Source organism: Chlorocebus sabaeus, chromosome 9 (assembly GCF_047675955.1).
Source record: "Chlorocebus sabaeus isolate Y175 chromosome 9, mChlSab1.0.hap1, whole genome shotgun sequence".
NCBI lineage: Eukaryota > Metazoa > Chordata > Mammalia > Primates > Cercopithecidae > Chlorocebus > Chlorocebus sabaeus.
The window spans coordinates 90,545,242-90,570,635 of NC_132912.1; the positions used below are offsets into that span (position 1 = coordinate 90,545,242).

Here is a 25,394-nt window from a genome sequence, read left to right on the forward strand (position 1 = left end):
TAGTTAAAAATTAGACATCTAAAAAAATTAGGCATCTATGACTATATGCAATAGTGTGGAAAACAATTAGGCGTGGAACTTATTGTTAGAGTTTATTATTTTTCAAAAGATAATGATAAAACACACCTGTGAATTCAATATAATTATAAATTCATCACATTTCAGGATGGTAAAACCTTAAATATACCATTTGTAACTGAGATTATATATTCTCTTTCTTCATCATAGGAAAACTCTGAAGAACTATGGAAATTTCTAAGAAACAAAAACCCAAACAGTCCTTCTTATTCAGACTTCTTTGTAAAACCGACCAAAATAACTCTCTGTTTTTCTTAATTGCTTGAAGTGGCACTCATATTCAATTCCACTAGTTGTCTCTAGGCAGTGGTATAACCAGAATAATTGGAGTCCCACCTGAAAGAAAAGATGGATAAATTTGACTACATTAAAAAAAAAAACTGTATGGAAACCAACACCATAAACAAGTCAGAAACAACATTATTCACAAAGTTAATGAATAAAGAACTGGGGATTGGGGCCAGGGCCAGGTGCAGTGGCTCACGCCTGTGATCCCAGCAATTTGGGAGGCTGAGGTGGGAGGATCACCTGAGGTTGGGAGTTCGAGACCAGCCTGACCAACATGGAGAAACCCCGTCTCTACTAAAAATACAAAATTAGCCAGGCATGGTGGCGCATACCTGTAATCCCAGCTACTCAGGAGGCTGAGGCAGGAGAATTGCTTGAACCCGGGAGGCAGAGGTTGTGGTGAGCCAAGATCGCACCATTGCACCTCAACCTGGGCAACAAGAGCAAAACTCCGTCTCAAAAAAAAAAGAACTGGGGGCCGGACGCGGTGGTGCAGGCCTGTAATTCCAGCACTTTGGGAAGCCAAGGCAGGTGGATCACCTGAAGTCAGGGGTTCGAGGCCAGCCTAACATGGTGAAACCCCATCTCTACTAAATACAAAAAATTAGCCGGGCGTGGTGGTGCATGCCTATAATTCCAGCTACTTGGGAGGCTGAGGCAGGAGAATCGCTTGAATCCGGGAGGTGGAGGTTTGCAGTGAGCCAAGATCATTCCATTGCACTCCAGTCTGGGCAAAAAGAGCGAAACCCTGTCTCAAAAAAAAAAATAAAAATAAAATAAAGAACTGGGAAGATTACCTAATATTTTCAGGGCTCCTGTAAATAATGGAATAGAACAAGGGGTAAAGAGTATGCATGAGAGTCCAAAAAAGAAAAAGGAAGAAATACAAACAGTCCTAGACATAATAAAATGTGTAAGGTATACAATATAGCTTCGTAGTAGAAATTTAAACTAAAATCACATTGAAATACCATTGTTTATTCATCAGATTGGTAGAAATCCAAAAGTCTTGATCTACTCTGTGGCAGTGCTGTTGGGAACTGAAACTCCCATCTATTGCTGTTGGAGTATAGATTGGTGTAATCGTCTATGATGGACAATTTAGTTATATCTATCAATATGACAGATGTTCATACTGACTGTCCTAGTAATCCACTTCTAGGAATTAATCCCACAGATATATTTTCACATGCAAGAAATTAAGTATAAGGTTATTAATTATTGCAATGTTTGTAATAGGAAAAGACTGGAAACCATCCAAGTATTCATCAAAAAAGAGCTCGTTAAATATATTATATATTCATACACCAGAACATTATGCAAGGGTAACATGAATGAGAAAACTCTCTGTACTGATGTGGAAAGATTTGCCAAGACAGATCTGAAAAAGGTGTGTAATAGTGTGAAAAGGAGGATTAAGCAAATAAATGCCTATTTTAGAATTTATGCCATTTGCATAAAAACCTGACAGGGCATGTGAAGAACTAATAGAAATGGCCATCTATTTTTAGAGGTGAGGAGGAGGGAGGCTGGCGAGATGGGGGTGGAGGCAGAAGTAGCAGCATGACTTCTGCATACCTTCTTGTATATTTATCTTTTCAGTTTTTGAGCCATGTGGATGTGACTTATGCAATAATTAAATAATTAAAAAGAAGAAGAGCAGGTGCCTAGGTCCAGGAGCCGGAGAGAACAGGGATATCTGGGGGAATTTCAGGGGTCAGTTTGACAGGTGTGCAGAATGTGAAGGTGGAGCAGTAAGAGATGAGATGAAAAGACCATTTTAATTATCATTAAAAACAACTATTTTTCTAACATTTATTGAGAGTTTAACTGATAGCCAGGCCCTGTGCTTTTATGTACATTTCCTCATTTAATCCTCGTAACAGTTCAGTAAGGCAGCAGCTGTTATTACAATCATTTTATAAGTGAAGGAACAGAGAGGTTAAGTAATTTACTCAAGGGCACACAGCAGCTGGCCACTGATGGAATCAGTATGCACAACCCATCATGACCCTGTGCTCGTGCTCTTAACTTTTGTACCATTCTGCTTGTTCAAGGGAACATACATCCAATTGAGAGAGGTGGGGTGAGGGGCAAGAGTTTCTATCTTTCTACACAGTGAATTTTATTAATTCTGTAGAGCTCATCTTACAGTACTAACAAGTATGGCTGCCCCCAAATCTGTGACTCAGCCAAGATCATTTTTAAATATTTCCCATTATTATGACCTATCCACCACTTTGGCACCCATATTCTTCCAAGACTGTCTCAGCATCTGGCTTGCTACCTTTGACCATAACAAACATTTGAATAACAAACCAAGTTTATGAACTATCATGGGTGTGACAAATTAGTTTAAGAAACATTCATTCAGTACATTTTGAACCCCTGTAGTATTATAGACACACAGTTTCAAAGATAAACATGAGCAGAGCAGCCTCTCTGGTGTTCCCATCTGGTGAAGCAGGCTGACATGTCAGCAAAAATCCGTATTTAACCTACGTTCTTTTATATTGGTTAGTATTACCTAGATTTGCCTAAGCATTAAAATCACTTGAGACACTTAAAAGAAAAAAAAAAAAAGGCAACAACATAAAAACCTACAGTTTCTTGGGCCCTACCGCCAACCACTTGAATGAGAATTTCTTGGGGATGGTCCTGGGAGTATGTGTTTTTAACAAGTGCCCATGAGATTCTTAAATTAGATAACTTTGGGAAATGAGATATCAGTAGAAACAGGATACTGTGGGGTCAGAGGAGGAAGTTGCTCAGTCTGTCTGTAGGGGGGAGGTTTAGCCAAAGCCTCACAGCAATGTTTAGGCCACACCTTAATGAGTGAGAAAGCACCCAAGGAGAAAAGACTTTCCAAGCAAGGAGAATTTTAAAAATTAGCCAGGTATGGTGGTGCGCACCTGTAGTCGCAGCTACTTAGAAGGCTGAGGTGGGAAGATCGCTTGAGTTCAGTGAGCCATGGACATGCCACTGCACTGCAGCCTGTGTGACAGAGTAAGCAAGACCCTGTCTCTAAAAAAAAATAAAATTAAAGGGAATTTTACTCTACTGGCAAAGAAGAGAATGGCTTGATGGAAGAGAGACAAGGAGTCCAGTTCAAAGGCTGTCAGGAAGATTTCTGGGAGCAATTAGCTAACTAACAGTGATGGAATGGCGTTTAGCTAAAATTTACAAGACTTGATAGATTAATTTTTTTAATGAAGGAGATAAGCAATAGGATGGCTACTAGCTTAGAAAATGGAGAGAAATGTGGGTCATTGCTAGTGGTGAGGAATATGGGAAGAGGAGCAAGGGGTGATGATAGGAACATGAATTCCAGCTTGATTCTGCTGAGTTTCAGTGGCTCTGGGGGGATCATACCTACTAGGCATTTGGATATCTGAAGGTAGAGATTGGGGAGCCCACAGCATATGGATGGTAGACAAAGCCTTGGAAGTAGGTGCGAATCACTGAGGGGTGTAGGGAGGAAGAGTTGAAGAGTGCTGAAGGCAGAGCTATGGATCCCTGACCCTAAAGAGAGATGGAGGAAAAGAGGAATATGGCAAGGAGGCTATGGAAGAGCAATGAGAAGACAGAAAAGCTCTGAGAGAGAATGTTATCTTGGAAGCTGAAGAAAGAGGGAGTTTTCCAGAAAAGAGTGGTCAGTGGGAAGAAATGGAAGACAGATGCTGTTTTAGAGATTACTGGCTGCTTGTAGTTTCTGCTTCTAATGCCTTGGTTTGCCAAATCCAGTCCGGATTCTACATGAATCTCCAGTTAAATGGTCAACCATATAACTGACAGGTTGTCTGATTTTGTACAGCTTAAATTTCTAAGAGAATTTAACGGGTTCATCCTGTATGTTGGTTTCACTTGGGTGACCCTAGTGCAATAAGCCATTACAGGGAGGGTAGCAGGTGAGGCTGAGTCTGTAGCTGTGGCTGGGCAGATCCCTGAGTGTGCAGGGGAAAGAGGATAAACACTGAAGATCTTGCCAATAATCATCATAACAACCCCCAGTGTTGATTAGGCACTGTTTTAAACACCTTACATGTGGTAATTCATTTCGTCTATTTGAATATAATGGTGAGCACGGAAGTCATATTACAGTGAATTGAGTCCTCTACTACTAATAATGACAATAAGTCTCTAGAAAGGCATTAATCTGACTCTTCCAAAAATGCCCTTTGCTTTGCTCTCCCTTAAAGGGGCAGAATCCTTCCCTGGGTCCACTCTTGATGATTGGGTGGGAGACTGTGCCTTCTGATCAAGTTTCCTGAGTTCTTTTAATTGGATCATCAGAATATCACACATAAAATGAGGCCTTGAGCCAGGCTGGTATGGCCACGCTAAAGTCCTGTGATCTGTTTACCTGAGAGCGTGATGAGTTTGTTGGTCTTTCTTAGCCTTAGGAATCTGCCTTCCGGTGTTTAGACAGAGTAGCAGCTGAATGAATTTTGAATTTAATTGTGCCCGAGCAGAGAGTGAACAACCTTTGCATATGCCAGCTTTTTGATGTAGACTTTTCAGAATGGTGATTTCAGGTCATTTCCAACCAAAGGACTCTTTCAGTTCATAATAATACATATTTTAATTAGCTCTCTTTGGATTGTTTATATTTGTGGAGGAAGAAACAGTGGAACAACCTACTTGAGAATGTGTTCAGAGCATGTGGCTCGTTTGACATATAAAAGCAGTGTATTAAATAAGTGTCCGGTTCGGTCGTTTATTTAGATTTAGTTGATAACTTGGATTTCAGCACTAACTGAAATGCATTGGTTCATATTAGATTAATCAATTATCATAGAATATGGAGAGCTCACCAGAACTATAATTGCAATAGCACATAGTTATGTAATGCTGATTTCAAAGGATATTTTACAAATGCATTTGTGAATGGGAGTTCGTTCTTTTAAACATTTGGACTGCTTTGGCTTTTTCTGTGGTGGGGCCTATAAGAAGACACGTCACAACGGGTCTCACTTAAAGAAGTCTTTAGCACAGAACATAAAAGTGACTGTAACTAAAGTTTGGAACATAGCATTTTATTGCGTACTGACACTGGAGGAGTTTAAGGATATTCACATCAGTTAACAAACCAACAAAACGTTTATTAAACTTCGGTTACTCATTCAACAAATACGTAATGAATACCTACTATAAGTGCAAGTATTCCACGTCATCTCTTTTCATCCTTGCAAATATTAGCAAGAACTATAATCCCACAGTTTTATGAGATTTAGAGAGGTCAGGCTTAGCTTGTTCAAGGTTCTAGGGGAGGCAGAATTTGAACTGATTCTAAACTGTCCAACCTTAAAATCTATATTACTTCCTCTTAGCTGAATCTTACCAGGAAATCAAAGCTGTATAAGCTATGGCCTCTTCTGTGTGGGGTTGACAATGACATCTACACCATCAGACTTAAGTCTGTAAATCTAGAAAACATAAGGCACAAGTCTACACCACCCAGGCAAAGTGCCACAGGATCTCATAGCTACAGGAGTTTAGGGAAGAGGCATCAAGGAAGGCAGCCAGTGCCCCTGGGGTTTGTGCTGCTTGGAGAACAGGCGGTATGTGGATAGTTGAAGGCATAGAGAGATGGTTCCAGTGGGAAGAGCTGAATGAGAAAAGGTGCAAAGCCAGAATGATCAAGCTGTGTTCAGGAAATCATAAACAGACCTGCTGCTGAGAACAAAAGTTCTGTTATCTGAGAGTAGAAAATATGGCGGAAAGGTAAATGAAACCGGTTTAGCAGAGGGCCTTAAGTTCCAAGCTAAGAATTAGGACTTTGTTCTGTGGTTTATAGGAAGCCATTACAAGTTTTGGATATAAAAGTAACATGATTTAAGGGTGTTTTAGAAAATTAACCTGATTGTCAACTGGAAAAAGAGGTGATAGAGCTGGAAATCAGTAAAGGGGCTCTGGGCCAGGCAGGGAAATGATGTGATGGCTGCTTTACAACCTTGAGGAAATCCAGAAGGAGTAGGGCTCATGGGGGACTGTGTTCAGGAATAGGTCCAAAAAGTTAGGCCAGACCAAGGGGGATATTTACACACAGCAATGGAGGGCAGGGTAGCTAGAAGGAAAGCATAGTCACAAAGAGAGGCAAAGACCAGGGCTGGAGAATCAGTTTATAGCATCAGGAGGGTCTAAGGAGTGAAATGCAGCAATGTCTTAGTCCATGCAGGCTGCTGTAACGAAGTACCATACCCTGGTGGCGTATAAACAACAGAAAGTTATTTCTTGCCGTTCTGGAGGCTGGGAAGTCCAACAGCAAGGAACTGACAGATTCAGTGTCTGGTGAGGGCTGCCTTCTTGCTATAAGCTCACGTGGAGGAAAAAGGGCCAGGTGGCTCTGTGGGGCCTCTTCATAAGAGCACTAATTCCATTCATCAGGGCTCCTCCCTCATGATCTTATTACCTGCCAAAGGCCCAACATAATCCTATCACATTAGGCATTATGTTTTCCGCAAGCAAATATAAAGGGCAAAGGGAACAAAAAAATAATTAGACCATAGCAGCCTATACATAAAAAAATGTGCAGGTTAGGGGGCAAAAGGCAAGGGGAGGACCTGCAACAAGTTCTGCTACAGAATGTGACACAAACTGAGGCACCTGGGTCAGGACCAAGGCTGAACATCATTTGGCAGCCAGCTTACCACCTACTGTAGGATAAGCCTGAAGGTTGAAATGGAAGTCACAGCAATAAAGACATGAAGAGTGTAAGTCAGAATGCTGACAGTGGAAATTGCAAGAAAGATCTTATGTGATAGAGATCATGAGGAAAGACTCAAAAGATATGTTGATACATAATTAGATCAATGATACATAATTAGAGAGGAAGGAGAGCAGTAGGTCCTATAAACCCTCATCGTCGTTTTAAGAGCAAGCCATGTTCCAAGGGTGAATTTGGAAGCTAGTTATCTGGACTTTGGAAACGTTTTATCATGAAGAGCCCTTTTCCATAAGGAGATGCTTTTTAAAAATATCAGTCTCACAGGTCAGGAGTATTGCTAGCCCCAGGATAGCCATGAAATCTAAACTTCCCCTGGCCTCACTGTCTTTCCACCTGCTATCTCCATCCAAATCTGGCTTCACATGATGGCTTTTGAGCCCAGGTGTGAAGATCTGTGAGCATCTGTGGGTATGGAAACCCCTCTCCTGAGATCCTGGGAAATAGCTCCACACACATATACACTCTCAACTTCAGCTGTGAAATTCTCCGTCTTAGGTCCTTTCTGGGGCTGGATGCAATTTCAGGATTATTGGGTCCAAAAATATTTGCTCTTTTACCCTGCAATATTCTCTGTCTAATTGCTTCTCTTGCACTGTTCTGTTTCTGAAGCAAAAAACATAGGTCTTTTGAGTATTTGCCCTTCTGTGGAGTTTCAAATCTCCTTCTTTCTCCTCCTTTCTCTTTATTTACTGGGCTCTCTCTATGTGGAAAATTAGAGGCTATGTATGTTATAATAGGAGGCTTGAGGACATAGAGAAAGCTGAATGAAAATTAATCTCACCTCCACTTTGGAGAGACAAAAGGGACTCAGAAGAGAGCACTTCTAGGTCTCATTGACTTCCTCTCAAATCAGAGTATCAGTTGTGATATTTTAAAATGTTGTCCGTAAATATCAAAGATATGCCCATACTTGTTATATGCGCACCCAGCTGTTACCAGTGTCTTGTCCATTCATTTTTCTGGTTTTTTTCTGCTTTATTTCATGATATGCTTATGAAAGGATTTCTCATATAACTCCAAGCAACTTTAACCCTTAAATTAAAAGTAAAATAATAAAATTACCTATTGTAAGAAATGTGATCAGGAAGGATAAAGAATCCAGCAATGCAGAAACTGAATGATTATATGTTTAGGTTTTCATGATTTTGTTTGCTGCTAAATCTTACTAAAATGCACTTTTTTAAACAGTTAGACTTTTAAATTTTTTAGAAGTTTTGGATTTACAGAAAAGTTGAGAAGATGGTGCAAGGAGTTCCCATGTACCCTAATACCTAGTTTACCCTATTAGTAACTTTCACGTTAGTGCGGTACATCTGTTACAATGAATGAACCAAATATACATTGTCATTAACTGAAGTCCATACTTTCTTTAGATTTCCTTAATTTTCACCTAATATTTTTCTGTTCAAGGATCCTATCCCATGTAACATTTAGTTTTGTCTCCTTAGGTTCCTCTTGGCAGTGACAGTTTCTCAGACTTTCCTTGGTTTTGATGACCTTGACAGTTTTGAGGAGTACAGGTCAGACACTTTGTAGAATGCCCCTCGTGGAGTTTGTGTGGTGTTTTCCTGGTGATTAGAATAGGCAAAAAACTAACATGGTTATGGTAAATATGAAGGTCAGGCAGGCTCAGGGCTCCAGTCAACCTAGTGTGTATCCCGGCCGATTGGCAGCTCCTAGCAACTGTCTCTATCAGGCTTCCACCCTGGCACCTGGGTTCACTCGATCCTGCATTGCACTCACTGTGGGGAGGTGAAGTTCCAACTCAGCCAGACGCAGAACCCTGACCTGGAGAGCACCAAGGAGGGTGCCAAGGAGAGGTGGCTCACCTGTGCTCTGGGAGCGAGGAGCTGCCGTCGGGGTGTGTCCAAGGTTAGTTACATAGATTGTACCAGCTGGAGACTGGAGCCAGAGGAAGAGCTGCTTCAAGCAATTTCACTAAGAGGCGGCAGTCCAAGGAAAATAAGGCAGATTCCAGAGCATATGAGCAGAACCAAGACGGAAAGCACAGAACATATGGTTATGATTCCAAGTGAAAGATGCAGCCAAAGCTCTTCAATGTCATAAACCTGTTCCTTCCGGCAGGGTATCTGAAAAAGCCAGAGCTGGGTGGTTTATCATCCAATGGAAACTCCATAGTCTCTTCTCTTCAGATAATGCCTTGTTTGTAACCACTGCACAGACCTCTGGATTGACATCCAGCGTATGTGGTAGATAGAGGACTGGAAGTGTACAAGACCTCTAATAGCACAGTCCCATGAGGAGAGGGGCTTCTTTACTTTTCTTGGCAAACATCTGAATGATGCTTGCAAACTGTCTGAATTTGCCCTCTAGGATTTTCCAACAATCTGCATGTTTTTCAGATGTTTTGGGAAAAAATTAAATACTATAAAAAGTCATGTGGAATTTTTTTTTAAAAGATGCCATAAATATGACCTCCGTCTGTTTTTTTCTTTGTCGTCATTGTTGCAATTTTTTCATGCTATTCAAATTCTTATCTCTTTGACATTAATCTGTGGTTTATTTCCTACTAGCGGCTTCTAAAAGTCAAATCAACTTAGTTGTGTATATGTTTTCCCCTTAAATTGTTTTCTTATTCACAGCATTAACTTATTCAACATAACCTTCTGTAGCAGGAATTGATGAAAATGATAATTTTTGATCTTAAAGAAATTCTATTAAAGTTTTTTTGGGGTCTGATCACAATCTGATCATAATTCATAAATTTCAGATTTGGATCATTTTTTTGTTGCCCAGTAACTTCGACAAATGATTTAATTTGCTCTTTCAGGAGTTCCTCAAATCATTTCTCTCAATTTTCACAGCTGATATTTTGTCTGTCTACCTGATATGGTTATTTCCCTTGTAACTCAAGAGCAGTTTAACACAAAGTATAATCCGATAGTGTTGGTGGCTTCCAGGAGGCTTTGTCTGCATGATAAGTAAATGTGTATTGTGAAACTGTCTTCCCGGGGTTGGATTTAGCATGATCTGTTGTTGGCTCCCTTTATTCACAATCTCTCTTTACACAAAATACTTATGAACTAGATTTTCTTTCATGTTAAATCCCTTTTAAAACATGTTATCTCATGGAGGTGCACACCTGTAGTCGTAGCTACTGGGGAAGCTGAGGAAGGAGGATTGCTTGAGCCCAAGAGTTCCAAGTCCAGCTTGGGCAACATAGCAAGACCTCGTTTCTAAAAAATAATCAAAACAGCAATAAAACCCCTGTGTTACGAATTTTTAATTCAGTAACACTTGTTCAGTTAAAACTTTCCTATCTACCAGTAACCGTAGTATTGGAATTGAACCTTAAATGTCCAGTTGGTGGTGACTGCATCAAAGTTGAATAAGACAGCCTTCTTGCTGTTCAGCTGTTTAGATAATGTACGTATATTGTTAGGGCACCTTTCTCTGGGAGGTTGCCATTTGTCATATCAATTTCCAGAAGCTGTTATACCTTCACGGGCATTTATTCTCTGAATGACATTTAAATGGTGACACAAATCACCACATGATCAAGTGAAATGGACTATACTTTAAAGATTATCAGTGTAGAGCTCACTGCATCTCATTATATATTTTAAAGGGATTCATTGCCTTAAATATTTGCTCTCAGGATGTCAAGGTTTATATATATATATATGTGTGTGTGTATATATATATGTGTGTGTGTGTATATATATATATATATATGAGTCACAGTTTCACTTTGTTACCCAGACTGGAGTGCAATGGTTCATTCATGGCTCACTGCAGCCTCCTGGGCTCAAGGGGTCCTTTTACCTCAGTCTCCCCAGTTGCTGGGATTATAGGCATGAGTAGCCATGCCTGGCTAATAGTATTTTCTTATTTGTTGGTTTGATTTGGTTGTTGTTCTGTTGGTTGCAACTTGTTTTACAGGACTCACTTGTGTCCACACATCTGTGATCCCTTTGAACTTTAAGAATCAAGCCATTGTCTGGGAGCAGTGGCTCATACCTGTAATCCCAGCACTTTGGGAGGCTGAGGCAAGCCAATCACGAGGTCAAGAGAGTGAGACCATCCTGGCCAACATGGTGAAACCCCATCTCTACTAAAAATACAAAAATTAACTGGGCATGGTGGCGTGCACCTGTAATCCCAGCTACTCGGGAGGCTGAGGCAGGAGAATCACTTGAGCCCAGGAGGCAGAGGTTTCAGTGAGCTGAGATCTTGCCACTAAAAAAAAAAAAAAAAAAGAATCAAACCATTTTGGCCTCACCATTTTCTGGTTGAGAAATTCTTTGTATTTTAGATATAGATTTATTTCCAAATTTAATATTGAAAACTAGAATATAGAGAAGGAAGATAGTTACCTAAAATGACCTAACCCTCAAGATGATTATTATTACTATTAGCATTTTTCCATGATTTTCCAGACTTTTTTCTATATAGCCTTATACATATAAATACATATATTTTAACAACGAAATTAATGTTAACTCACTCTGTAAGCGGTTTTCTCACCTATTCATCATACGGATGTACCATAATCCAGCTGATTGATGGACATTTTTGTTGTTTCTGATTTCACTGTTTTAGATAATATTGCTATGAACATCCTTGGATAATGATTCATTTTTCTGTATTATAATGTTGAGATTATTTGAGAATCAGAGAAACTGGCAGAGAAAATTATAGTGAGTCATTGTATGTTTGCAACAAAACTTGCATAATTTCATTTCCATGAGAGGATGTGGAATGAACTAAAACGGAAACTTTTCTTTTAAAGAATGAGCTTTTTGTTTAGATATAGTGGTTCATTCCTGTAATCCCAGCACTTTGGGAGGTTGAGGCAGGAGAATCGCTTGAGTTTAGGAATTCTAGATCAGCCCGGGCAACATGGCAGTTGCTCTACACTACAAAAGAATACAAAAATTATCCAGCCACAGTGGTTTGTGCCGATAGTCCCAGCTACTGAGGAAGCTGTGGTGGGAGGATGGCTTGAGCCGGAGAGGTGGAGGCGGCAGTGAGTCATGATCACACCACTGCACTGCAGCCTGGGTAACAGAGTGAGACCCTGTCTCAAAAAACGAAAAAAAAAAAAAAGAAAAAGAAAAAAGAATGAATTTTATATTTTTGAAATTTTAAAACATGTTACAAAAACAACTATCAGAACCATAGATGTCTATACTAAAAGTAGAAAAGTTAATTATAACTACATAAGAATTCTAGAAATAGTTTCAAACTATCAGAAGACATCCAAAGTAGAAGGGAAATAAATTGTAATATATTTGAGATCGCTGGATGTAATGATGGAAAATAAATAAAATTGATCCGTGTAAGCACATAATAAATTATAATAATTTCATATTTAAAAAATTGGTACAGTTTAATTGTATCAAGGTAGCTAGAAGTTTGAAGAATATTTTTGGCCCAGGTATGTATGATTAATGATCAAATGGAAGACACCAACAATAGGAATTTTTCTGTATATTCATAAAATATTCTTTAATATGATATAATAGATATAATATGTGATATATAATAAAGTACAAACCAAAAGGAGAGCAAGTGAACAAAAAGTATATATTATATAATTAATAAAAATTTTATAATACAAAGCATAGAAAAAAGAAGCATCAAAATGTTTTTATTTATGTAATAATTTTCCTCCTCTCCTCTCCTCTCCTCTCCTCTCCTCTCCTCTCCTCCCCTCCCCTCCCCTCCCCTCCTCTCCTCTCTTTCCCTTTTCTTTCCTTTCCCTTTTCCTTTCCTTTTTCCTTTTCTTCCCTTCCCTTCCCCTCCCTTCCCCTCCCCACCCCTCCCTTCCCCTTCCTTCCCCTCCCCACCCCTCCCCACCCCTCTCTTCCCCTCCCCTCCCCTCCTCTCCTCTCCTCTCTTTCCCTTTTCTTTCCTTTCCTTTTTCCTTTCCTTTCCCTTTTCCTTTCCTTTTTCCTTTTCTTCCCCTCCCTTCCCCTCCCTTCCCCTCCCCACCCCTTCCTTCCCCTTCTTTCCCCTCCCCACCCCTCCTTTCCCCTCCCCTCCCCTCCTTTCCTTTCTTTTTTTACAAGGTCTCTCTCCATTGCCAAGGCTGGAATTCACTAGTGTGATAAGGGCTCACTGCAGCCTTGACTTCCTGGGCTCACTCGATCTCCTCCCACCTCAGTTCCCTGTGTAGCTGGGACTACAGGCACGTGCCACCACACCCAGCTAATTTTTACCTTTTTTTCTAGAGATAGTCTCTCACTATATTCCCCAGGCTGGTTCCTATCTCCTGGACTCAAGCAATTCTCTCACCTTGACCTCCCAAAGTGCTGGGATTATAGGCGTATATCACTGCACCCAGCCCAAAACATATTTTTAAAAAGTGGATGAGATCATTGTCCAGATTGTAGTTAATTAATATCAAAGAGGCAAACACACGAACGTCCTAAGTAACTTATTACACAGAAAAAGGCGTATGCTTACCAAAATAAGTACAAATCAACCTGGGGAAAAAACAGTAAAAATACAAACACAAAGAAGTAGTTGAATATTTAGAAGTAGGTATATCGTGGTAGCCTGGTAACTTGGTTTTGTCACTTGGAAAATGAACTGGCAGTATACAATGAGACCTACAAAATAGTTTATAAATTTTGATACTCAATAATTTCACTTTGGGTTGTATATCCAAAAGAACTAATCTGAAAGGAAAAAATATATCATTGTGAAACATTTGAAGCTACTCATGCTATGAAAGTGAAGTGAGAATGATTTTTAAATTGTTTACATTATAGTGTAGTATGAAAAGCCTGATTATGTATTATCTCCTTCAATCCTCAGGGAGGAAGCAGTGACAAGGAGCTCACATGACGGGGACTGGAAACTAGGAGTCCTGTCTATGCAGGAATAAGACCCAGACTTAAAACCTGGCTACATCCTGTGTCTTCCGGGTGTGGGACTTCAGCCCCCTTCCCAATAGCTCTGAGCAGTAGTTTTCAGATCTGGAAATGGGTCACCATGTTCAGTCTCTATAGCTCCCAGGTTTTGAGCAGTAACTGAGATAATGCACATGGAAGTGGAGCTCCTTCCATGGGCCTGATAGGGCAGTCATTGGGGTTGCAGCTTTCTGAAAATGGGTCTTTAAATAATCTTCAAACTGCACACTGAGGAGCGGGAAGATTTGGAACATGTTTAATCAGCAAGGGAGCAATGAAAGCAGAGCCCAATGGCAATGAAGGCCAAGTTAAAACAGGGCAGAGTGGAGTTGTAATGAGAGAAGTAAAGGGGACTTGTTTGCACCACCTGGGGAAGCGTAGGGTTCAGAGGGGATTCAAGGGCACGTGCTTGTTTTTTTTAATTGAGACATTATGAACATCTCAAAAAAAAAAAAAAAAAAAGCTTTGGGCATTGGTAAGCTCCACCAGACACCTGGTTTAGAGCTTTTTCATTCCCCAAGAGTCCTCCTCCCTTCCGTGACACTCCTCCCTGAGACACATGCTTGGATTTGGCCCTGGAAATGCCCCGCCCCACCATGAAACCATCTAGTCTTTTCCCCAGGTTACTTCTCTTGCAGTCACGCAAAATCAAGGCTGAGGCTCTCTTTCACGACCCTCGGCACATCACCTGAGTTCTAGGAGCCACTTTGTCAGTCCCCTTTCTGTGCCGCCAATGGGAGTGAGGGGTGGGCCTGGCAGAGACACACATGCCACCCTGGGCTTTGTGACAAGCCCTGGACTCTAATGGGTCAAACCCAGGGCAAAGGCCATCCTCCATCTAGGTAACGAAGTGTTCATGATTCTGTGACAGCCAGGACAAGGGCAGTACGTTTGCAGTAGAATGACACTGCAGACTGGTGGACCTTAGTGTAGGGTATGTCCTGGCCTGGCTTTAATAATCAGAGCAGCAGTAATGACAACAACGTTGCGTGTGTGCTTGCGTGTGTGTGCGTGTGTGTAAAACTGGTGCAGTCCTCTCCACTGTCTGATTCGGTCATGAGTGCCACATCCTCCCCAGAGTTGGGTTAGAGTGGACCCAGATCCCCAGAACCCTTTTAAACCTGGATGATTTAGAATTCAAACTGCCATCACTTCTCCAGACTAGATTAAATGCCACCTGGACTGATCAGATTCAACATCTTACCATGTGTCTGGTATTTTCTTTGCTACTTTATGTGGATAATTATCTTATTTAATCCTTTCAGCAATCCTAGGAAGAAAGTATTTTTATCCCCATTTTACAGAGAAAGATATGGAAGTTCAGAGATGTTAATAACTTGCCCCAGGTCACAGACAAATCAGCTGTGAAGCAGGTTTCAAATCCAGGTTTGCTTGATTCCAAAATCCATACTCATGCTACTCCGATGCATGCTACCGAGAGTTTTTCTGGGTCAGTAATGGGAAGAAGGTAGGGATTTTTACAAAATTTGTCTTAGGGACCCAGTATACAAATATGCCACTAACTTTGGGGTTTCCGGGCCACTTCCTGATAAGCCGCAGAGTTCGATGGGATGCTGAGGATGTCTGTGTGTTTTCTATGTACACACAGCAAGACGGACATTTTTTCCTTTAACATGTGTTTTGCTTTCTATAGAGAGAATCCTTTTTCTGACAGTCACTTTCTTTCCAAAGCTTAGAACATCCTAGGCTCTTTAGCAGAGACTACAGCTTTCAACAAGAAAAAGAAAAGGTTTTGGCCACTCTGCCCCTTTGCGGTTCAAGTATAATTCAAAATATCTGCTTCTATTTGTTTGCCTTTTGCAAAACATCAAGGGTGATTTTGAAATCAATAGAAGTAAAACATTTGACTGAACCAAAAGATCCCAGTACCTGGCCATCTGAAAGTATTTATTTATTTGTTTAAACATTGCTGGAGTAATAGAAAATTTAAATGCACTTATCAAAGACCAAAAGTTCAGAGATTAGATACTATGTTAGAGTCATTCCTTCGAATTAATTTTGAAATGTTTTCAAAAACGAAGAACTTGCTGGGGAGACAATTATCAAGATCATAGCAAAGTTCCCCTAGAAGATTAACAGAGCTTGGAGTTCATTGTGGATCTTTGCCTGTGTGGAGAAGAAACAGCCAAAGTAGAGGAAACAAAACTGTCTCTATAGGCAAATTAAATTTTAGTGGATGTTCATGTGCACAGGTGGGCAGCAGCACCTTAGTCTAGTATGCTGTGATTGGGATCAGAGTCCTTTTCCATAAATGCAGCAGCATTGAGCAATATAATTCCACCATCTAAAATCTGACTGCTTAATTTTTTTTTTTTTTTTTTTTTTTTGAGACAAAGTCTCGCTCTGTTGTCCAGGATGGAGTGCAGTCACACAATCTTGGCTCACTGCAATCTCCACTTCCTGGGTTGAAGGGATTTGCCTGCCTCAGCCTCCCAAATAGCTGGAATTACAGGCATGTGCCACCCTGCCCAGCTATTTTTTGTATTTTTAGTAGAGACAAGGTTTCGCCATGTCGGCTAGGCTGATCTCCAACTCCTGACCTCAAGTGATCCACCCACCTCAGCCTCCCAAAGTGCTGGGATTACAGGTGTGAACCACCACACTCAGCCTTGTTTGCTTACTTTACAAAATAGCTCTGTGTGTGTGTGCGCGTGTGTACATGGTAAAGTTTACAATGAAATACACGTGTTTAGTATACATTCAGTGAGTTCTAATAAATGTATACATGTGAGTGCCTCAAACCCTTATCAACACATAAAGCATTGCCATCACCCCAGAAGCAATGGCAGTTCTGAATTAGTGCATTAGTTTTCCATATTTTGGGACTTCATGCAAATGGAATCATATATAATATGTCGTTTTTTTGGATAAGGCTTCTTTGACTCAGCGTAATGTTTTCCATTCATTATCATCCATATTGCATGTATTAATAGTCCATTCCTTTTGATTGTTGAATAGTATAACCATTATATAAGTATTCTACACTTTCAGTTGGGTTGTTTTCTATTTTCCTGTTGATGGACACTTGGCTGTTTCCAGTTTTGAGTCAAATAAAGTTGCTAAGGACATTCTAGTATAAGTCTTTTTGTGGACACATTTTTATTTCTCTTGAATAGATGTCTATGAATGGAATTGCTGAGTCATGGGGAAGGGAAATGTAAATGTCAGGATTTTTTTCCCCAGGATTATTGTCCCACTTCACACCTCCACCATCAAAATACGAGAGCACATCCTTGCTGCCATTAGATGTTATCGGTGACCTCTTATTTTAGTTTTAATTTGCATTCTTCTGGATGACTAATGACATTAAGCATTTCATAGTTCTTTCCTGGCCATGTATATATCTTCCTTTGTAAAGTGACTGTTCAAATCTTTTTCCATTTTAAAACATTGAGTTTTCTTTTTTTTTTGCTTTTTTTTTTTTTTTTTTTGAGATGGCGTCTCACTCTGTCACCCAGACTGGAGTGTAGTGGCGCAATCTCAGCTCACTGCAACCTCCACCTCCTGGGTTCAAGTGATTCTTCTGCCTCAGCCTCCCGAGTAGCTGGGATTACAGGCAAGTGCCACCATGCCCGGCTAATTTTTGTATTTTTAGACGGGGTTTCACCATATTGGCCAGGCTGGTCTCAAACTCCTGACCTCATGGTCCGCCCACCTCAGCCTCCCAAAGTGCTGAGATTACAGGCATGAGCCACCGCGCCTGGCCGGGTTGTCCTTTTGTTACTGAGTTGCCAGTGTGCTTTACATTTTTTCACATGGTGTGTGTGTGTGTGTGTGTGTGTATATATATATATACATATATATATATAAACCCTCTCCCTCAGGGAGTGGAGCCCCAGTTACTTCTTCTTTTTGTCTGTCTTTCTCCCCAGAATGATGCCAGGGATTCTTGTTTGTTTAGTACGATATTCCCAATGCTTCAGATTACCACTGGCACAGAGTAGGAGCTCAATAAACATTTACTGAAAGAATCAACAAATAATCAAGTGAACTGACTTTTGGGTCTGATATTCAGACACAATGTTCTTGACCTTAATGGCATTAATTAACAAGGAAATTGAAAAAAGGATATTTAAATGGTATCCTTGAGGTATTACATATGCTTGGCACCAAGGACGCAGAATACCTTCAGGGGACTGGACATGGTGGCTTATGCCTGTAATCCCAGTGCTTCAGAAGGCTGAGGTGGGAGTATCACTTGGGCCCAGGAGTTGGAGATCAGCCTGGGCAACATGGTGAGACCCTATCTGTACAAAAAAAAAAAAAAAAATTAACCAGGCATGGTGGTGTGCATCTGTAGTCCCAGCTACTTCTCAGGCTGGGGCGGGAGGATAGCTGGATCCTGGGAGTTCGAGGCTGCAGTGAGGCCTGATTGCACCACTGAACTCCAATCGGGGTGACAGAGTAAGTCCTTGTCTCAAACAACAACAACAAAGCCCAAAATAGAATACCTTCAGGGGATTTGTTCACCCAGGGGAGATACTGCTAGACTATCTCATGGAGTGGCCTCATTTGTCCCCATATATGAGCCCTCTAGTGTAAGTCATCATCTGCCACATTCTGGGACTATACCCCCACTTCCAAGTCTTGGGTTCCAACCAGATTTGCTTAATGGATGAGCAGAACATCTAGCTTTAGAGGGTTTTAGGTAACTTCACCCAGCTGATCCCACTGTGCCTTTAACCACCTCCCTCTTGGCCCCCTCCACCACTGATAATGCCTGTTCCCTGACCATTGGCCCCTCTGCCTGGCTCTGTCTCACTAGCAGGCCCATCCCCACTCTGTGCTCTGCCCTTCTTAGCACCCCTAAAAGGCCAGGCAGGAAAGGACGGGACAAGTTGATTATGACATCCCTTTCTAGCTCTAAGGAATTCAATAATTCTCATTTTCATCCCTAAAGACATTTACCAGCAGTTGTAAATGGGGCTTTCCTAATTTGACACTGAAAGGTCAGTAGGGCCCCCTAAGTCTTGAAGCCATTTTCCTGGTCCCAATCCAGCAGATTCCATCCTATTCGGTTTGGGGCGTGTCTACAGTGAATAAGTGAATCATCAGCTTCACGTTTGTAGAGAACTTTGCCATTTGCATGTTCATATCTGTCATCTTATGTAAACTGCCAAACAGTTCTAGTTGTAGCCCTCTTTAGTTTCTATTTTCACAAAGTTTCTATTTCCCAAAGCAAAAAGAGGTGACTTTTCATTTCTTTTTTTTTTTTCATTTTGGTTTCTTTTTTTTTTTTTGAGACAGTGTCTCGCTCTGTTGCCCAGGCTGGGTCTCGCTCTGTTGCCCAGGCTGGAGTACAGTGTTGCAATAGTGGCTCACTGCAGCCTTGGCCTTCTGGGTTCAAGTGATCCTCCCATCTCAGCCTCTCCAGTAACTGGGACTACAGACATGTGCCACCATGCCTGGCTAATATGTTTTTATTTTTCATAGAGATGAGGTCTCACTATGTTGCCCAGGCTGATCTCAAACTCCTGAGCTTAAAAAATCCTCCCGCCTTGACCTCCCAAAGTGCTGGGATTACAAGCATGAGCCACTGCTCCTGGCAGAGTTTTCAAAAACCTCCAGCTCTTGCTAAAAAAAGTTGGTGCTTTCTTAGTTCTGGTGGGTATGCATGTGTAATATTTAAAAGGCTCATAGATTTTTACAGGTCAGAAACCTGGATTCTGTCTGTCATTAGAAATTCAATTACATGCCACAGACATATATGAGTAGTTCCTAACCTTTTAATTTAACCATTATTATGGATTTTCCCCCCTTGGATCACATGTTATTTTCTTTTAAGTCCACCAAAAACTGTATTTATTGGCTCACTTTACCTTTTTTATTCATCAGACTTATACCTCCCAGTCAGAGTTTAGAATCAGGATCAGGTAGTCTCTTACCTCACTAAGCTGATTTTATTACAGCCAAAATAAAGACATTTGATATTTGAATTAGCTTCCAAACCTAACAAGTGCATTTCCATTTCTGCTGGGCTTTTTGAAAGATTAAAAAGTTCATGCATTGACCCTTGAGAAAGTGGAAGCAAAGTTTAGTTCTTGTGAAGGAGTAGCCCTGTGTGTTCAGGGACTTCACTCTTGCCTTGTCTGTGATGTCTGAGTGGGAGTAACGGGGATATTACTGACTTTAACCCTTTTCACTGTGATCTGGGCCTTTCTCTGGCTCTATAGGGACTGGGGATCAACCACCCCCACCCTAGTATTTCCTCAGCTACTGGAGTATTTGGGTTCTCAGTTCAAGCTCATAGGACTTGGGGAGAACATGCATTCATTGAAACAAAGACATTCCCCTAAGGTGCAAAAGTTAAAATGTCATGCAACCAGAACTATTACCTAAAATCAAAAAGTGTCCAATTTGGATTATACTCTCAAAGGACCACGATGAGTATTCTCAAGTCAGTGTTTGTTTCTAAATTAATAGAATTAATAAATGTTATTCTGTTTGCCAATTATAGAAGAAGAGATACAGTTGGGGGAAGACTATTAATGTAATATGGAATTGCATTATAATTGTATTATTTAGCAGATTGTGTTGCATGAACCAATGAAATTTGATGCTGTAATGCTGTAATTTAAAAATAATTATTTTATGGAAGCAAAACTGCTTATGAATAACATTAAGTGAAATGCAGAATGAATAACTTAGGTATGTAGACTCACAACTAAGAAATATATATATATACATGTAGCTAATGGCTCAGGGTAATCTGCAGAAATGAAAAAAATTATATTAGAATGGACAAGGGTGAGTCTCTTTCAAAATATTTTTTGTATAAGTTGTTACACGTATCAGTTTTGCAATTAAAAGTTTAAGATGGATTTATATTGGCTCCAGTGAAGAATATGTGTTTTATTAACTAATACTGTGCTTGATTTTGTCTTATTTTATAGGAGTACCAACAGAAATCCACCAATGTAGTCTATCAGGCCCACCATGTGAGCAGGAATAAGAGAGGGCAAGTGGTTGGAACAAGGGGTGGGTTCCGAGGATGTACCGTGTGGCTAACAGGTATGTCATGTTCAGATATATATATAGAGAGAGAGCAAACTGACATGTGACACAATTTTATGGAAATTAGTGTAACGTATTACATGCTTGTTTTATCATTAGAAGGAGGCTGAGAGATGTAGTAGAAAGCCTGGATATTAGTCCTAACCCTACCATCAGTGAGAAATAGAGTCAAGGTCAACTATAGGAATAAGAGTCTGATCAAGTCAACTGTGAAAGTCTCTAGTTGTCACTTTTCTCCTCTTTGGCAGGAAAGGATGAGACAAGATGATTATGACATCCGCTTTCAGTGCTGAGGGATTCAATAATTCTCATGTTCATCCCTAAACATATTTACTGGCAGTTATGAATGAGGCTTTCCTAATTTGACATCAAGCATTTGGCTGTCCATAAGGTTTTGGATGTTTAGAGATATTTGTTATTGTTGCCTAATGTTTTGACATTCTAGGAGACTATTTCACTTACTATATAAGCTAACAAACAAACATAAGAATCTGTACAAGAAGGAAAACTAGTAATTTCCATTTGGCTGAGGATTGCCCTTGTTTATAGAAATAACTTGCTGTTGCTGAAGTGACTGAATGACTCTCCCTTTTCTTGTGTTTTTATAGCCACAGAATGTCAAAGCTAAGAGTTAGTGACAGAACTGGAATTAGAACCTGATTCCCAGTAGCTGGCCCCAGGCTATTACCTTGCACTCTGAGTCCAAGGTAGACAAAATTATGTCTGGACTGAAAAGGAAAATCCAATTTCATTTCATAGACAACAGTTTTCAAATGGAATGAGCTCACCTGCAAAACTATGTTTATTCAGGTTATAAAATGTTTTCTAACCTGAAGCTCATTCTAAACAATCTGGCAGCTAGGGACCTGCCTTGCATCTTTTCTTGCTATCCTAAGTCTTTGCCCTTTTCTGTCCCAACCAGCCTCATTCTTGTCCTCTTCAAGTTTTTTCCTTGTGCCTTTGGTTTCCTGGTTTCATTCATGCCTGGACTGTGCATCAAAGCAACTTTCTGCAGCCTCCAGTGCAAGGACGGATAGTGAGCACGGAACCTGCTGTGCTCAAATATGCACCATCCTTCTGTCATTACTCCTGAAATGTTTACCTCAACTCCCCCCAAGAGACGTAATTGCAGCAGTAGGTACAGCTGTATTCTGGAAGACCCCCTCCTGTTATATGTTGCTCTTCATGCAAAGATCACTGGTGAAAACAACTTTCGTGTTGGGCTATGCACATGAAGTCCATTTTCTCTAATGTGACACCCCTTGAAAAGAAAAAGAGAACTGGTAGAAGAGAAACATGTCTTTCTCCTTCTGTACTCTTAAAATGAATTATCTTTTCATTAGAGGAAGAAAAGAATAGATGGCAAATTTTAAAAATCAAGGCCGGGCTTGGTAGCCCATGCCTGTAATCCCAGCACTTTGGGGGGCCAATTCGGGTGGATCACCTGATGTCAGGAGTTCAAGACCAGGCTGGCCAACATAGCAAAACCCTGTCTCCCTACTAAAAATACAAAAATTAGCTGGGCGTGGTGGTGCACGCCTGTAATCCCAGCTGCTCGGGAAGCTGAGGCAGGAGAATCACTTGAACACAGGAGGCGGAGGTTGCAGGGAGCCGAGATCCGCCACTGCACTCCAGCCTGGGTGACAGAATGACACTCCATCTCAAAAAATAAAAATAGAAAATTAAATTAAATTTAAAAATCATTTTTCTAATTTATTTTTTATTCTTATGTTAAAAGGTAGGCTGTTGACCAGGCAGACCAGAAGAAACAAAATATTTTAAATCCATAGACTCAGATTTTAGCCCCAACTGCACCTCCATGAGCTATGTGACTTTGGACAAGCCAGTTAGGCTCTCTAAGCCTCAGTTTTCTTATTTGTACAATGAGAATAAAGACAGTACCTGACTTATGGAGGGGTTTATAGAACTAAATCAATAAAAGACAAATGCACTTTGCACAGTGCTTGGCACACAGTTATCAGTAACTGTAATTAGTGTTACCTTAATGTATGAAAGTACGCGCGCCAACAATCTGGTTACATATACTTACCGTAATTTAACTCTTAGTTTCCTGAGAACTGAAGCAAAATGGAAGGACATTTCTGTTATTTCTCTCATTTTCTGACATGAGAGAACACACCAGAGATTCAGGAGTGCCATTTCCCCTACCCTATAACCTGACATAAATACTAAGAAGAATTTATCACGTACGTCTTTATTCAAATGAAAAGGAGTAACAGAATTACAGACAATTACCTTAAAAAATGATTTAGTGACATTCGTGTTGACACGTTCTTCATATAGCCGTTTCTTCTAATGGTCCTCTGTCAAAGCCAAGGGCATGGCTTTAAACTATAACTAAAAGTATGGAGACTATTTATTTACCTTTTGCAGATCACCTTTTGCCCCCAAATCTTCCTTCTTCTCTGTCCTTCATTCCTGCTTTTTCCATCTTTTTCCTCTTTTCTGCTGTAGTCTTCTCTGTATGAATGTCTTGGCTTTTTTCCTCTGTCATGCCCAGCTGCTGTCGGACGGAAGCTTGGCACCATGAAATATTCTTAGGTTCAGAGATCTTTAGGACAAAGATCCTAAAATCCTAAAGGAGTCATTTTGTTTTAGAGTGCTAGCCTTTAGGGTAGTTCAGATTTAAACTGTTAAATAATTTGGGCAGGTTGTGTTTCTTTCCCTTTCTTCTTATGTTCCTCCTCATATGGAAATTACAAAGTGTGTTCCCGATCATTGCGCTTTGAAACCGTGGTGAAAGCCACATGGTAACTCTTTTCTCATATAAATACTCTAGAGAATCTTTACACCTAAGAGTGTGACATATGGCAGCTCTGAATACATCTGCTCCCTAGCTCAGGCCGGCTTTCTGTCTTTATGTTTTGAGAGTCATTTTGGAGACATCTCGAAGCCAAAGGACAGCATGCGGGCTCTGTGAGGCGGTTGTTCAGTGGCATCCACAAGGGAGGGGGACTTACTATTCTCCAGGGGCTGGCTGTTCCCCTGCATTCCGGCTGATTGCTGACTTTGAAGGGAATATGAGACCACTGTCACCATATCTTTTGATTTTTTCAAGAGAATACGGTATCTGGATTTGCACATACAACTTCCTTTGTGCTTTGGAGACAAGGCCTCGCTCTGTTACACAGGTTGGAGTGTAGTGGTGCCATCACGGCTCACTGCAGCCTTGACTTCCCAGGCTCAAGGGGTCTTCCCACCTCAGCCTCCTGAGTAGCTGGGACCACAGGTGTGTACCACCACACCCGGCTATTTTTTTGTTTTGTTTTTTGAGGATGCAGGGTCTCACTATGTTCCCCAGGCTAGTTTTGAACTCCTGGGCTCAAGTGATCCTCCCACCTTGGCCTCCCAAAATGCTGGGATTGCAGGCATGAGCCCATGCCCAGCCTGTATGACAACTTTCTAATCTTTAAAACACTCTGCAGCCCAAACAGAACACATCAAGGACCACATGTAGCCCCCAAATCTCCCTATTTATGAAGCCTGCTTGCTTTGAAAAGCTATAATCCTAACACAGGACAAATAGTTATTTCAAAATTTGACAGAAATGTAAGTATTTGCCTTGTAGTCAACTACACTGATTTCTTTCTTTCTTTCTTTCTTTCTTTCTTTCTTTCTTTCTTTCTTTCTTTCTTTCTTTCTTTCTTTCTTTCTTTCTTTCTTTCTTTCTTTCTTTCTTTCTTTCTTTCTTTCTTTCTTTCTTTCTTTCTTTCTTTCTTTCTTTCTTTCTTTCTTTCTTTCTTTCTTTCTTTCTTTCTTTCTTTCTTTCTTTCTTTCTTTCTTTCTTTCTTTCTTTCTTTCCATTTAGTTATATTTAAAATTGCTAGATTAGTTCACAATTTGTCATCTTAAACTATCCAGGCTGATGTCAGTCTGCTTTATCTGTTCTGAACAGGTCTCTCTGGCGCTGGAAAAACAACAATAAGTTTTGCCCTGGAGGAGTACCTTGTCTCCCATGCCATCCCTTGTTACTCCCTGGATGGGGACAACGTCCGTCATGGCCTTAACAAAAATCTCGGATTCTCTCCTGGGGACAGAGAGGAAAATATCCGCCGGATTGCTGAAGTGGCTAAGCTGTTTGCTGATGCTGGCCTGGTCTGCATTACCAGCTTTATTTCTCCATTCGCAAAGGTAAAAAAAAAAAAAAAAAAAAAAGGCACTGCACACTATTCCCACACACAGTGCAAGTGCTCTCCAACTGCTAGGGGAAGGAATCAGGTAGGGTGGGCCTAAGAATGTCTCCTTTCAATTTCCCGACTATTTCTTTCCCCCATCACAGGCTCTCTCATTTCCTCTATTTAATATTGGTTACGTAAAGAGAGTTCCTTCCTTTCCAGATGCCAGGGCACCAGTGGACATAAATC

General features: G+C 40.6%; 1 protein-coding gene across 3 annotated transcripts in view; it reads left to right on the forward strand.

The window, feature by feature from the left end:
- PAPSS2 (3'-phosphoadenosine 5'-phosphosulfate synthase 2) overlaps positions 1-25,394 on the forward strand; it is an 89,599-nt gene that overhangs the window by 28,593 nt on the left and 35,612 nt on the right. For all 3 annotated transcript variants that reach the window (XM_007963463.3, XM_007963464.3, XM_007963465.3), the window contains exons 2-3: positions 20,889-21,006; positions 24,926-25,161. In XM_007963463.3, the coding sequence (XP_007961654.1) occupies positions 20,889-21,006; positions 24,926-25,161 (354 nt within the window). The remainder of the gene's footprint in view (positions 1-20,888; positions 21,007-24,925; positions 25,162-25,394) is intronic.